Source organism: Cyrtonyx montezumae, unplaced genomic scaffold (assembly GCF_038088225.1).
Source record: "Cyrtonyx montezumae isolate F1298 unplaced genomic scaffold, pur_monq_1.0 scaffold_17, whole genome shotgun sequence".
Taxonomy (NCBI): Eukaryota; Metazoa; Chordata; class Aves; order Galliformes; family Odontophoridae; genus Cyrtonyx; species Cyrtonyx montezumae.
In genome coordinates this window covers 24,732,931-24,747,584 of record NW_027071903.1, presented here as the reverse complement: position 1 = coordinate 24,747,584, position 14,654 = coordinate 24,732,931, and the positions used below count along the sequence as shown (strand labels likewise).

Genomic DNA, 14,654 nt, shown 5'->3' with positions numbered 1-14,654 from the left:
AGATACCTCAACAGGCATTTAAAAAAATCCCAACACTTAAAATCTATAACTTGTGCATCAGTTTTGGTGTGTGTGGATACGTGTGTGCGTGTATGCACACATACAGCCATGGGAAAATGGCTGTGCATATATGTATACACAGATCTACTCGGGGGCTTGGGTGGGTGGGTGTGTATCAGAGATCCTGAAATTGCATATTGGGTGCAAATTTAATGCTGGTATGAAAGTTCTCTTTGGTTTCAGCAAATAGTCTCTAAAGACAATACAATGGAAATACTAAAAAATGCGGCGATGTACTTTGAATTTCCCTGCATTTTTAAATTCTCAAGTTTTAAATAAATAAGGCTTTCTTTTCTAAACTATAGGTACGTTACAAAGCAGTGTTTTGCTGGAAACAACAAGAACAAAAAAAAACCCTAAACCTTTAGTTATCACTGTCCTTTTTTAATCTTACACTAATGAAACTTTAAGGTAAGCCAGAGGTTCTAAAGCCTCGGAGATTACGTTTTAATAGACATTTGCTTTGCCATTCTTAAACTGGGTTTAACATAGAAAAATGGGGAGAATTAGCTGTTTGACTTGGCTTTACTTGAATTTATTTTAATAAAGAGATGCTTTGGTTTCATTCTAAACACCTATGGGAAATTACCTATGTACCCTGCAACTTGATTAGACCCTGTCATCGTGGGAAATAAATGGTGTCACTGCTATTCGAGTAGGCTTCATCACAAAAGCCTGCATGGCTGATGTTGGTAGGATTCTAGTTTACCTTGAATTTTAATTTCCCTTAAAAAAAAAAAAAGGAAATAAAAAAGAGTGTAAGAAAGATTATTTTTAATCCTTTGGGCCTAATCTGCATATTTGGTTACTCTGGAATTTAATATAACTAGTAGAATTATCACAGAAATTCAGGACACCAGTTAGAAATCTAACAGGCACATGTATGGTTTTTAAAGTCTAATTTTCCCTTACACTAAAAATCAATTTGCAGATGTTGCACGCTTTTCTTTTTAGTTTTTATCAGAGTAGGGATGGGATGGTTTATCTTCTGAGGTTCTGTTAGCAACAGAGCAGTCAAACTTTCCAACTACGAATTTTAAGCTACTTCATGCAGTATTTGGATTAACAGATGAGCAAGAAAGAATGCACAGAAGGAAAGCTCAGCCTGCTGCCGTGGGCATGAAGCCACGCGACAACGGGCTGTGACTTTGTGTCACAGGATCCCTGCTATCGACTTCAGAGGAGCCATGACCTGGCTTTCCAGCGGCACGCCAGGAGCTCCTGCCAGAGCTGCTGCCACCAACACTACCGATGTCCTACCTCCTTTCAGTGGGAAAAGACCCCCAAGTCCTCACATATATCACTATTCCTCTGCCAAGAAAAGTCAATAGGTTGAAAAAGAAAAAAGAAAAAAGAAAAAAAAGCTGCCTAGCATCAATGAGCACTGACCAGGTGTTGGGCCCCGGCCCCATTGTGCCATTCTTTCTTGCCATTCGTGAAAAGAAACAAGAATGTGACATTACTACTGGCAAATAACAGTCTTGATTACAAGTTTTATGTGTTATACAGTTAGATTAGTTTATACCTATAACTCTACATAGTATTTTGTGTAAAAATAGCTTTGGAATATTAAAATCATTGCAATAAAATACCTGCAATACAATTATTAAATGTGTTCTTTGGTAGCTAGTCGATTTTTTATGGATGGAATAGTTTCCCTTTTTTAAATCTGAACATTCCTTAACAAACAAAGAGAATGCACTGGTTTAGGTACCATTCAAAATTTCTCTGCCTAGTTTGAACTCGTTTCCGGGCATCGCGCCGGGGAAGCTCAAACACCGAAACAGCAAAAATCACACTACCATTCAAATGCATTCGGACGACTCCACGCCTTGCTGGTCATGCTGCGCACAACCCTCTCAGCCAACCAGCTCTGACTCAGTCCCTACCACCGGTGTGTACACAGCACGGACACACTGCACACCTTCATGGCGATCGCTGTGGAAATGAAGAGCCATATCTGACAACATGTCCATTCAACGACAAGAAATCACTATGCTCCAAACCACTACACAGCCAAGGACGGTGAAGATGATCATGGACAAAGGTGTGAGACCAGTGGTCTACTTTTCCTCTCTTCATGTTCCACTTCGTTCACTCCATTTCACTCTCTTCTTCCCTTTATTTTTTGCAAGTTGTCATCCTGCTAAAGCGTGTGTCTTAGAACAAAGTCATAATGCAGGTGAAATAAGTCTTTGGTTTCTTTGGACTTATAAATAACATTTTTTTCAAATAGTTCTAAGTATAAACCTGCTATCTTGAGGTCCTGGTCTGTCTTTATTTATTTATTTATTTATTTATTTTTAAAGCTTTTCCACCGAGGTTTAGTTTGTGGTAATTCCTTCATGCTTTGGTACAAGTGCTTGATGAAGATGAGTTGCCTGAATTGGAGCTGCCCTCGTCTTGCCACTTATCCAGACTCCTCCTCCGTGCATTCATGAAAAAGTTGCTGACGGTGCTCAGCTCCAACCCGAGCTGCTGGGAAATGGTGATTTGTAATTCTTTGGATGGACGCTTATTTTCCTTGAATATTGCATGTAGAGTTCGACGCTGGACATCTGTGAAGACCAACCGAGGCTTTTTGGGAGTATTCCCTCTGTCCTTCCCGTGCTCTTGTTCTTTCCTCTTGCACGCTGCAAGAAAGCAGACCACTGGTTAGAGGTCTGGCAGAGAGGTAAGTGACAACTCAAACAAAAGGAGCATTCACTTTGGCTTCAGCATTTGGTGAGGATGCGTGGCATGGGATAAGACATGCACTTACATGCAGGTTTTGTGGGACTACGGACAGGCACACAACTCAGTTTCATGGCAAGTTTAAAGGTTTATTTTTTAACATTCTGTAAACTATGAAAAAATAAGGGAAATAAATTAGAAAATGCCTTTGCCACTGTTTGCTAAAACCCAGTAAAGCTGTCCCTGTGAGGTTAAATTCTGTCATGGATTAACTATGCAACATCCCTCAAAGGCAGAGTGGAAATTCATGGGAGTCTTAAATCAATCTTTCCTACGTTTTTAATCTTCACTATTTGTTGTGAATCCATTTCTGTTTTGTTGTTGCTGTTGGTTTTTCTTTCTTTCTTTTTTTTTTTTTTTGTCTGAGAAATAAGGAACTGGGAGAAAACAGGACCCTGTTACTGTCTCACAGTCCAGAACGATGGGTTCTGAACAAAACAACCCACATTTTCACACAGAACAATGGTATACCAACGCTTCCTTATTCTGCTTTCTTCTGTCCTCTCTCTCCCCTCTGCTCCCTTTCAGAGGGCTGTTACACCACACATCACTGACAGGCCGTGGCAATCTGAAATCTGCCTTGCAGATCACCTGCTCGGCAGAAACCAGGGAGCTGGGAGCACGGCTCCAAGTCCCCTGCAGCCTTTGACCGCCTGCCAGCTCATATTGTTAGCATTTAGCCAGGATAAAAGGGTTCCCTGGGAGGACAGATTGGTCTGTCTCGCTTTCAAAAGAATCTGAAGTTGTCTGTTTCCTCTTTTTTTCCTCTCTAACAATGTCCTTTAATGCTGATTTAGAGAGGCATTTCTGAAAAGAATATGGATGTTCTGCCTCTGTGTGCCTAGCCCTTGCTTTGGTGGAGATTAGTGCTGATCGTATCAAAAACTCTGTGCAGTACCTCCACCTATCCCATGGATATGGAATTAAGACAACAAATTACTTTACAAAGATCCTTCCTTCACCTTTTACTGTTACCCAGGGCCAGCACTATCGTGACAGTGTTGCTTGAGGAAGACAGAATGGTCACCCACCACCTGTCCCCACAATGGCCTTCCAGCCCCATCCATGCAAATGCTTTTGCAGAGCCGAATGGTGTGGGTCCCAGCCACACACCCCTCCATACGATCATAAGGACTGAGGTGCCTCACATCTTCTATGGCTATTTTTATCTGAAAACCTTTGAAGAGTGCTTTGAAGTTGCATCCTAACGTCTAAAATATGGTATCATTTCTGGGCTGAAAAGAAGGTTTGATGCAACAGGTTTCTCGTGGAGTTAAGCCAGTGAACCCCCTGCAGGGATCAGGCCCTACAGAAATAATTCTGGGTCCTGACTTGAAGTAAACATTGATAACTCAAGGATTAAAAATACTATTGCAGGAATAGTCTATTAGTTACCAATTGGTATTCAAAATGAGAAAATGATGACCACAGGAGAGAGAGACAGAATCTCAACTTTTATATCCCTCAACATTTGAAGTCAGAAGCTCCTGGGGGAGAAGCTGTGGGGCTCAGCTCCAACAGCTCCAGCTGCCCGCTGCCTGTCTTGATAAAGAGGCAAGCTGAGCTCGTGCCACATTAGCTGCCCCAACAGCTTATTTCTACTCACACTGCTTTATGCTTCACTTTTCTAAAGTCAACGCAAATCCATGCTCTCTCTCCTGGACAGACAGTGCAGAGAGACTACCATTGCCACACACCCCTAACTACCCCAGCAGTGTGATCCATACCAGCAGGAGCCACAGAGCTGGCTCACTTGGCTGCACAGACCCCGGGGCTTCAATCACCACTGAGCAAAAGTTCTCTGAAATCACAGAGAACAAAACAGCGACGTACTGTGAAACTAGCTCGTGTATCATGTCTACCTGAGCTTCTGCTTCTGAGATTTAACATTTCTGGGTAACCATTTCCACAGAAAATGTCTCAGCAGTTATCCCTCAACACCTTGCTCCCAAAGTTCAGTTGTATGATTACTGGTAGCAACATCCCAGGGGTGATAAAAAAAGTGCTCACTGCTAAGCAGAATAGAACAAATTCTGTCAGTTCCGTGATACAAATAAGCCAAGTTCAGTATTTCACAAATTTCTGTAGATTCCTCCTTGTCTCCAGTTTGCCCAGCATCTCACTTTGCAGGTGACTGGTGATCCCATGCACGCTGGGACTGACCGTGCCCTTCCTATGGGCTGTTTGCTAGCTGGTGAAGAGAGGAGACCAAAACAGAGCAGAGGGGATGTGGTTCTTTCACAAACTATGGCATGGGACTGCTGATTTCCAAGGCTTGGCCCAGAGCAAAGCTCCCTGGCTCACGAAGCTCGGAGCAGGGCCACCAGGCCTCTGCCTGAGCAGGGGAGGGCGGCTCCCGCCTCCATCTTCTGCCTCGTCAGGCCCGGGAATATTAATAGCACTTAAAAATAAATAATGGTGATAATGAAAAACCGTAATAGGGTTTCCTGACGATCGTTTTCCCTGCATTGGAGCCAATCAATTTTAATAATAAATCATAGCTTCCAGCTTGCCAGGGAGCAGATGTGCACGGTGAGTTGCAGCCCGCTGCAAGGCGAGCGCTGCCCAGGCCTCAGCCCAGGCTGTGCCAGCACAGCAGCAGTGCCCTCTGCAGCCAGAGCTCCTGTGGCACAGGCACAGGCATGGACAGCTGCTATAGGCACTGTCTCACTGACACTGGCTGGAACCTCCTTTGGTAAAATAGCAGAACCCATCTTCAAACTGTTTACCATGCACCAGTGTAAGGATATAAGCAAAGCACAGCACACGCAGCACCCCACTCTCTGCCCCTGCAGCAAGGCACCTCGTGATGCCTTTGGAAAGAGTCTTAAGAAAGCCCAGTTTAAAAGAACAACACAGCAGAGCAGCGTCCCTTTGACTCTGGCAACACAGGTGCAGAAATGACAATGTAATATTATCAGTGCTAGAAGGAGCCCTATAAATCCAGTGCTGAACTCTGGCCTCTCCCCGTCACTTCCATCTTCCTGTGCCCTGAGCGGCAGATATTTCTGACACTTGTAATTCTCCCGATACAGCCCATCAATCCAGTTTTGTCTCCCTTTGTTCCTCCTGAGCTGCCCGAGGGATGTGGCTGTGCTCTCTCAGTGCTGGAAGCCCTGCACGCATCCTCACCACCTCGCTGCTCTGAGCACACAGTGCCTGCACTCCAACCACAGCCGTGTCAAGGAGCTGAGCCCGGTGCTACACACAGGAGGAGGACATAGGAACCCAGAGGTCTTCTCACACAACCACCCCACACGGAGTGGCAGAACCCAGGGAACGATGCAGCCTGGCTGCACCAGGAGCCAGCTGAAGTGCTGCAGACCAGGATGCTGCAGGAAACACAGGCACGCGTGCAGGAGATTGACTTGGAGTTCTCACAAGTTTTACGAGGGTCTCCTTTCCCCCTTTTCTGGCAAAATGAAATCTTTTTGCTATTTTGAGTCCATCTGTACAGGGCATGTCTCACAGACACCAACACCCTTTCACAGTTCCCTTCTTTAATGCATTTTCTGATCTTTGCCATGTTCCATCTGTAGAGTCTGGTACCTTCCTCAGCCACTCAAATGGGGCCCACCAGCGCCCCAAGGCTCTCCTTTTAAAGCACCTCCTTCCTGTTTTAAACATTGCAAGACACGCAACAGCAATTCTAGACAGGGCAACACCTTCAACAACCAGTACAGCCCAGCACTGGGGCTGCCTTTGGTGGGGGAAGAGGGGTTTCTGTCAGACATCAGAGGCAGTCCCAACCCTGCAGCTCCAGGAGCATGATGGGACCGAGCAGCCAAAAGTATATGTAAATTCAGAGTGATGATAACATAGAATTAAGGGTGATAAGCTCCATCCTTATCGTGGGAATAACACCTCTGGATTTGGCAGAGAGGTGCTGATAGGTCTTTCCTAATTGCCAAAACCTCCTATCCGGGGGAATATGAGAACAAGATGAGGGGCCTATAACTCACACATACTACCTTGCCAGAGACCTCACCGTGTGAGCTACAAGCAGGCACTTCTCTTCTCTGGATCCTCCCTTCAGCACTTTGCCTCTCTGGGAATCTGTATTTACACCCTCCCCGAGGTCACTCGCTCTGGATCTTATTTCTCTGCCATCATGCCCCTTTCGCTGTTTCACAACGTGAGGAGAGCTAAGGATGTATCTGCATTGGAAGCTCACAGCCCGACATCACCCTGCCATTGCATGGATCCCAGCTGAGACTGCGGACGCCGAACACCTCACTGCTTGCACTGTATTAAAATGTGACCTTAATTTGCTGCCACCGGAATAACAAAGCGAGGCTGGCTCAGGCGTGCTGACTCGGCACCGGGGATTCCGGGCTCTCCGCACCCGCAGTGCTGACAGACCCGTGAGCACCTGCGTGAGCTGCCACCACCACCCAGGGCCCGCCGTTAAGTGGATCAATGCGGGAAGCACCCGATTTTCCTGCTGTATCATTTAAAGCAAACGCTGAATTTCTGGAGCCGGGTCTTTAGTTAACCATATTACTGCGACAAATATTTCTTTGTCTAGCATAAGTAATTAGAATTTAATCACTTTAACGGCATCTTAATTACCTCAAATGAATTGAAAGGACGTTTAATAGCAAAGATTAAATTGCCTTAATGAATGATTTTTGTGACTCCATCAATATGTTAATCACGTTAGCCCTTCCCTTGCTACGAGCGCTGGCGGCGGACGGCCCCTGGGTGGCGACCTCGGCTCACCGCTGCCGCACCGGGCAGCGCCGGCTCCCCCGCCCCGCAGCGACCGGCTGGGGCCCCCCTCGCCCCTCGCCCCGCTGCCGTGGCTTCGGCCCAGCCCCGGTTCCGCCGCAGCCGCCGCTCCCGGAGCTTCGCTGGGATCTTAAGAGCCCTCGAAGGCACGTACCAAGCAGGCAGCTCTCGGGCTCGTTTCTTGAAGCCCGGCCCCAAATCCCCTCCGCTAATTGCAAAGCCCTCCGTTAATTCTGACAATATCCGAACAGCGAGAGCCGCCCCGCGCTCACGAGGCAGCGGTGCCACCGTCAGGTCCCGGGGACCGCGGGGAGAGCCCGAGCGGTGCCGCTGTGAGAAACCGCTCCCGTCAATTCACAGCATCGCGGGGCCGATCTCTTCAGGAGCGGAACGGCTCGAGCGAGCGCCGTTGTGAAAGAATTTCGGTAGGAGCCGGCCGCTTCTCCGCCGGGAAGTGGTCCCTTACGAGACGTCGATGTTTGCAGCGAAATCGCAGCTATCTGCGCACGCGGAGGTGTGGCAGCCACGGAGAGCCAGCGGGATTCACCGGGCAGGGCCGCCCCCGGTGCCGCGCTGCCCCGAGGGCCACGAGCACGCGGCTCCCACGCTCGAAACGACCCCGTCCTTGCGTGCGGCCCGCGGGATCCCGCTGCCGCCCGAAGACAAAGCCGAGCGCGGCCCGTCCCGACGACGCGCACACAGCCGCACCGCCTCCCTCCCTCTCGCCGCCCGACGGTCCCGCAGCGGTCCGCTAAACACTCGGCCGAGCCCCCCGGGGCCGCCCCGCCTCGCCGGTAACTGTCCGCAGTGCTGAAGCCGCCGCGGGCCGCTCTCGCTCCGGGGCCCCCACGGCGCCGTACACCGCCCGCCCGCCCCATCGAAGTGCCCCGGGCCGGGGGAGCCACCGCCCGCAGCGGAGGCGGTCAGTAGAGGGCGCAGAGCAGCCGGGATCGGCGGGAGGCACCGGGCCGGGGCAGTTCGACGGCGGCCCGCGGGCGGAAGGAACGGGGCGGCACGGAGCGGTTCCGAGGCCGCTTCGCCAAAATCGCAGCGCATCGGAACAAACGAACGGACGGACGAACAAGGGGGAGGCGGGCGGTGCCGGGCCGGGCCGGGCCGACGTCAACGAAGGGCGAACGCGGTGCGTGCGAGCGGCGTTGAGTCGGTCGCGCCGCAGTGACACGGCCGGAGAACGCGCGGTCCCGGCGGCACCGGGCTCCGGAGCGGGGCGGGCGGCCCTCGTCAGGTTCCGTATTAGTGCGGAGAACGCTCTGATTAGGGTATTGATTTCTTCACAGTTAATTTGGTGAGAAACCCTCGCGGGCTGCCCAGCGCTCGGTTTGGCCGAGATTTCGTTTGGGAGAAAGAAAGGAGACGGGGAGAGAAGATCTGCAGGTACAGACAGCAAGAGCCGGGTCGCAAAACGCAGCGGGGTGCGGGAGGGAAGGAGAAGGGGAACGAAGGGGACCGCCACCTCCCGGGACACGCTCGGGACCCCCAAAGCAGAGGCCGCCCCCGAGCCCCCGCCCGACGGCCCCCGACGCTGTGAATAACGCGGAGAACTGCTCGGAAATGCCAACCGGCCGCGGCAGGGCCGGGCGCTTCCTTCGACCCGCGTTTCTTTTCGGAGTCCCTTCAGATGTCAGCGACGGCGGTCTGTGGCTGAAGGAAGGCTAACCGAGAAACCGCCGAACGGGGACGTACTCGGCGATGGGGGTTGAACGGGAGGGGGCAGACAAAGAGAGAACAGAGAGGAGAAGGGAGATGGGGTGAATAAGATGGAGGCTGGAAGAGGTCAGCGTCGCTCACACCGCGAGACACAGCCCGGGGAAGGCTCGAGGCCTCAGTCCCGCTTCCACGCAGCCCCAGCGCCTCTGGCTGCCGGTGCTGCTGCACGTGGGGAGGCAGAGCCCCCGGGAGGGTCCCCCCGAGAGCCCCCCCCGCCGCCTGCGGCCCGGGGACACCCAGAGGGAAAGGAGGCGGGCGTTCATCCGCCGCCAACTCTCTAAACGCCCGGGAGCGAGCTATAATTTGGACGCGAAATTTAATTGCCGTCGACTGGAGTAATTTATGATTTTTCGAATTGATGTTCATACATCAATATCCATCCGGGCAGATTTTTACCACTCGGTAAGATCGCCACGCATTTAAAACCTGCACGAGATGAAATCGATAGCTGACACACTCGTAGAGGTTGCCGGTTGCCCGCCTCCGTGTGCCCGCTGCCCGCCTGCGTCCATGCTGCCGGCGGCGCTCAGCGCACGGGCCCCATCCTGCGGGTCGGGGGGGGGCGCTGTAAGGACCGCCCGGATTGGCTGGGACGCGCCGCTATGCAAATGAGCACGTGCGGCGGGCGGCCCAGGTGGGGCCGAGACGTGCGGGGCCGGGCGGTTCTCCCCTCGGCCCCCGGGTTCGCCCCGGGCAGGCCGCTGCTCCGTGGTGCCGGCCGTTAGGTACCGTCGGAAAGGAGAGGCGAAACGACGAGGCTTTGTCCCTCTGCCGGGACTGCCCCGCTCCGTGGCCCGAGAGCAAGGGAGCTCCGGCAGCGAACAAAGGGTCGCTGCCCCGCGGGCAGCGCTGCGGGATGAGGCCCCGCGGGGACAGCAGTGGGCGCGGGGCGGGAGCCGCTCCGCAGAGATCCGCGCACGCGAACGGGGCTCGGGGCGTACGACGCCTCACGGCACGGAAAGTTCGTCCCCGGGGTCACTGGGGGACGTCGGAAGCGGCCCCCACTCGCCTCGCTGCAGCGCCCGCGGGACGGGGCTGCGCGGCTCCCGGGGAGCACAGGAGGCGGAAAGGGCGCCGCCGAGCTCGGACCTTGGACGCCGAGCGGGTCCGAAGCCGAGGCGGCGCGGGAGGAACGGGGATCCGCGCCGCACTGGTGCCGCTCCGCCCCCAGCCCCGAGGGCACGGCCGGGTCGAGCGCACCCCGGGCTGTCCCCGGTTCCCGGCATCGCGCGTCGGTGCGTTTGGGAGCGGGGAGACGCGCACCTTCCCTCGTTACTGTCTGCGGAACGGATCGGTGACCCCGGCGGATCGACTGTCTCGCGTTCTCCAGGGACAAATTAATAGAGACCTATCACTTAATTAACAGCCCCTCGCTCACGGCATATTAAACCCGCGTCCCGCACACGCCGGGGTTGAGGAGGCGCGGGGAAGGCACGGGGTCGGGGACGCGCTCCACTCCGCTCCCCGCACGCGACGTCCGGCCGGGCCTTACCCGCGGCCCGGGGCTGAGCTCCCGCGGCGACGCGGAGCGCTCCTCTCACCCCCGTACCAAAGCCACACTCAGCGCGCTGATCACCACCGCAATCCATTAAAAAACGAACGATTTCAGCCGACAGCGCTGCTCCTGCGGCACGGCTCAGCCCTCGGCCGCACGCCGGGCCCGCACGTCTGTGCGCGACTCTCGTTCCGCAGCTCCCGCCGGGCACAGGCGGACCCAGAGCCCGGAGCCGCTCCGAGCTGCGGCCCCGCTACGCTCCCCGAGCCCGCGGGCACGGCGTCGGGCCGTGCAGAGCCCGGGTCCCGTTCAGGCCGCGCAACGCCGCCGATTCCAACATTTCCGCCTCGTCCCGCCGCCGCCGGCATCGGTCCGGTGCGGGGAGGCCCGAGCCACAGCGGGACAAAGCGGTGCGGGCAGCGGCACTGCCCGGAGCTCCGCCGCGGCCCTCCCGGAGGCGTTTCTCCGCACCTGCGGCCGCAGAGTGCGTTCGCGCCCGGCGTGAGCTCCGCAACCCGTGGGCACGGAGCGGGGCCCGGGCTGCCCCGCACTGCCGGGCACGGGCGCGGGGCCCGTCCCGTCCCGCCGCGGCTCCGCTCACCTGCCAGCCGCAGAGCAGACATCCGCTGGAACTCGGGCTCCTGGAGCCACTTCCACATCCTGCGGAAGGTCTCCCGGCCGGACTTGAGCTTGCTCCAGGGCTTGGGGTTCCTCAGCAGGTCCGAGAGGGTCCCCTGGGAGCGGCACAGCACCCGCTGGGCGAAGATGGCCTGGGGGATGCTGTACCGCTTGAGCTCGGTGGTGATCCTCTGAGCGACTTCTTTGGTATTGATTTCTTCCATTTGCCCTGAATTGCTCCCGCCGCCCGCCTGCGAGCCCGCCACCGCGGGGTTCTGCTCCCGGCCGGGGCCCAGCAGCTGCCCGTGGCCCTGCGCGCCCAGGTGGCCGTGCGGGGGGTGCGGGATGCCGCCCAGGGGCACCATGCCTGCGGGCGGGGCGCTCAGGTGCTGCTCGCCGTGCCGGCCCAGCATGGCGGGGTGCGGCGCCTCGAAGCCGGTGGGCGTCAGCATCTTGTCGGCGGGCATGGCGGCGCCGGGGTGCGCGTAGTGCGGCAGCGCCTGCTGCGAGCCGTGCACCGAGCCCAGCCCCGAGCCCGACAGCGGCGACAGGCTCTGCCCCATGCCGGCCACGTCCTTGTGGTACGGCGCGTAGAGGTTGTTCATGGGCGCCAGGCCCCGCTCGTCCCGCATGAGCGTGAAGCTGCCGCTGACGTTGCCCGGGATGCGCTGGTGCGGGTGGTGGTGGTGGTGGTGGTGGTGGTGCGGGAACTTGTCCGACACCGTGGAGATGGGCGGCAGCGGCTGCAGCGGGGTCAGCGTGGTGTAGGTGCCGCTCATGCCCATGCCGGGGGGCGTCTCGCAGCCCATGCTCATGGCGGGGTGCAGCGGCCCCCCCAGCCCGTGCTCGGCGGCGCGGTGGTGGTGGTGGAAGTCGCCGCCGTCCAGCAGCGCCATGCCCGCGGGCCGCGCGGGGCCGCCCAGGTGCCCGCGGGGCGGCACGGCGGCGGCGCGGGGGTGCGCGGGGCCGCCCAGCAGCTCGGCGCCCGGCTCATGGCTCACCGCGTGCAGGTCGCCCATGCTCTCCATCGCCAGCTGCGCGTTCATCGCGGGCCGCGCACATCCGTGTGGTGCGGCGGGCGCGGGCCGGCTCCTCCCGCGGGACGCGGCGGCTCTGGAGGGGTCTCGGTGCCGTCGCCGCTCGGTTGGTGGCGCTCGGGTTTGATTTTTTTTTTTTTTTTGGTGGTTTACTGAGTTTTTCTTTTTTTTTTTTTTTTTTTTGCGGGACGACGCCGGCTCGGTCCTAGGGCCCCCGCTCCCTCAGGCCAGGCTCCGCAGCCGCGGCGGCCGTCCGCCCGCGCCCCTCGCCATCTCTAGCCATGGCTCTCTCTGCGCTCCGCCGTTTGGCCGCCGCTCCGCTGCTGCAGCGCCGCGGCGCTCCGCGCGGCGCATGCGCGCCCCGCCCCGCCCCGCCCCGCGCCCGCCCGCGCCCCGCCCCCGCGCGCCCCGCCCCGTGATGTCACCGCCCCTATTAAGGGGCCGAACGCCGCGCGCGGAGCTCAGAGCCGCGGTACCGCGCGGCCCCCCCCGGGAGCTCCGTGCTGACGGCCCGGGAGTGGTTCCCGCTCAGCCCCAGATCCCGCCCCGTGTGCCGTGCCCCCGCGCCGCGGCAGCTCATTTCCCTCCCCCGTGGTGGTGACTGCAACCCCCCCTCACCCCCCCCCCGTGCGCTGCGGGGCCGTGCCCGTACCCGGAGAGCAGCTGCCCCAGCGCGGCCGTGCGCCCGCGGTCTTTTTTTTTCCCCCCCGAAATAAAGAAAAGGGGGAGGAGGAGGGAGAGAAAAGCGGCCCCCCCGCCGGCCCCTCGTTAGCGGAGGTGCCTTTATCTCGGCAGAACGGGCAGATGCGCCCATTGTCCGCCCATTAACAATAACGGACCCCGCCGGCGGCGCGGGGCGGGCGCGCCGCGGGAGAGCAGCGGGGCCGCGGCCGGGAGGGTCGGGGCGGAGCCCACGGGTGGGGCCGGGCTCACCACCCCGGCACGGGGCATCCCTGAGCGCAGCTGCGGGGTCCCACCTCTCGGAGCGGCCCCGGACGCGATGCGGGGCACCGTCAGCGCGGTGCGTGGCACGGGGAGCCCCGGGCCACTTCTGCAGAGACCCGACACGGAGCACCGCGCGGGGGCACGGCGCGGAGCGGAGCCCGCGGGGCCTTTCGGCGCATCCCGCGCTCGGGCCCGGGCCCGCGTTGCGTTGCTGTGTCCGCGAGGCGCTGAGCGCGTGTCCCGGGTGGGTGCGGGGACTTGGAGTTCACCGCCGCGCTGCGTGCGGGGCCCTCCGAGCGAACGCCGCTGGGTCTTCATCCCTAAAAAACCGCGGTTCCCTGAAATGAAAACCCCGCGCATCTCCGCGTGCGTTTATGGCAGAACTCAGAGCCGCCGAACCGCGACTCCGCAGCGCCGATCCCAACCGCGGCCCGAACGGCGCTGCCCCATCGCTCACAGCGGGGCACAGCGGCAGAGGGGCACCCGGAGCTGCTCGTGGCCTCGGGAAACGCTCGGCAAAAAAATAAAATGAAATCATCGGAGCGTTTCTGGAGCGAGACGAGCGGCTGCGGTCGCTCCTCGGGCCAACGTGAGGCGTTCCGGATCTGATGGGGACGCCGTCAGCTCCTCGTTAACCGTATCTGCGTACAATTTAAATATTTAAATTTCAATTAATCAAAAGTTCTCCTGTACACGCTGGGCGGGCGGCTGCCAACGCGAACGCGGCCGCGCGCGGAAGTCACCCGCTCGAGTCTGGGGGAAATCACAGCGTCCGAATTTCGAGAAAGGAGCGCAGCCCCCGCACACCCCGTATAGGGACCCCGGCCCGGGGCGGATCTGGGCTCGAGGAACAACGGCCCACGGACCGCGCTCCCTGCCCGACCGCAGATTTTCCGTAACAATTTTTTCCCGTTGCTCCTGAGGGGTCCTGGCAACGGAACGCTCCCCGTGCGGGAAAGCTGCGGCTCCTCGACGGCTCCCACTGCGCGCGCCGGGACGGTCCGGGGCCTGCATCCCGCACACAGCCCGCACAACCCTCACCCTGTGGGGTCGTCGGGGTGGCCCGGTCCCTCCCTCCCCTCCCCGGGCTCAGATCCTCTCGCACCGCCGGCGAAGGGGGAGTGCCGGAGACGCATCATTTCGGTGCTTTAATCAATTACTGCTTTGCAGTCAACTACCATATATTTAACAGAATAATCGTTACCGCCCTTAAGTCTTTATTTGATCAGCAGATACTCAGCGCGGACTTAAAACGCAACTTCGGTTGTTTGAATTGCGCCGCGTGTTGTGCTTTTTAAATCCGCGGT

At 57.4% G+C, this 14,654-nt stretch overlaps 1 protein-coding gene across 1 annotated transcript; it reads right to left on the bottom strand.

Annotated features, from left to right (window-relative positions):
• Positions 1-471: 471 nt before the first annotated feature.
• On the bottom strand, positions 472-12,709 carry ONECUT1 (one cut homeobox 1). The gene is made up of 2 exons (XM_065733833.1): positions 11,349-12,709; positions 472-2,693 (listed from the first exon to the last, which is right to left on the bottom strand). The coding sequence occupies exons 1-2, from the start codon at positions 12,409-12,411 to the stop codon at positions 2,404-2,406; spliced, it is 1,353 nt and encodes a 450-aa protein (XP_065589905.1). The 5' UTR covers positions 12,412-12,709; the 3' UTR covers positions 472-2,403.
• Positions 12,710-14,654: the final 1,945 nt, after the last annotated feature.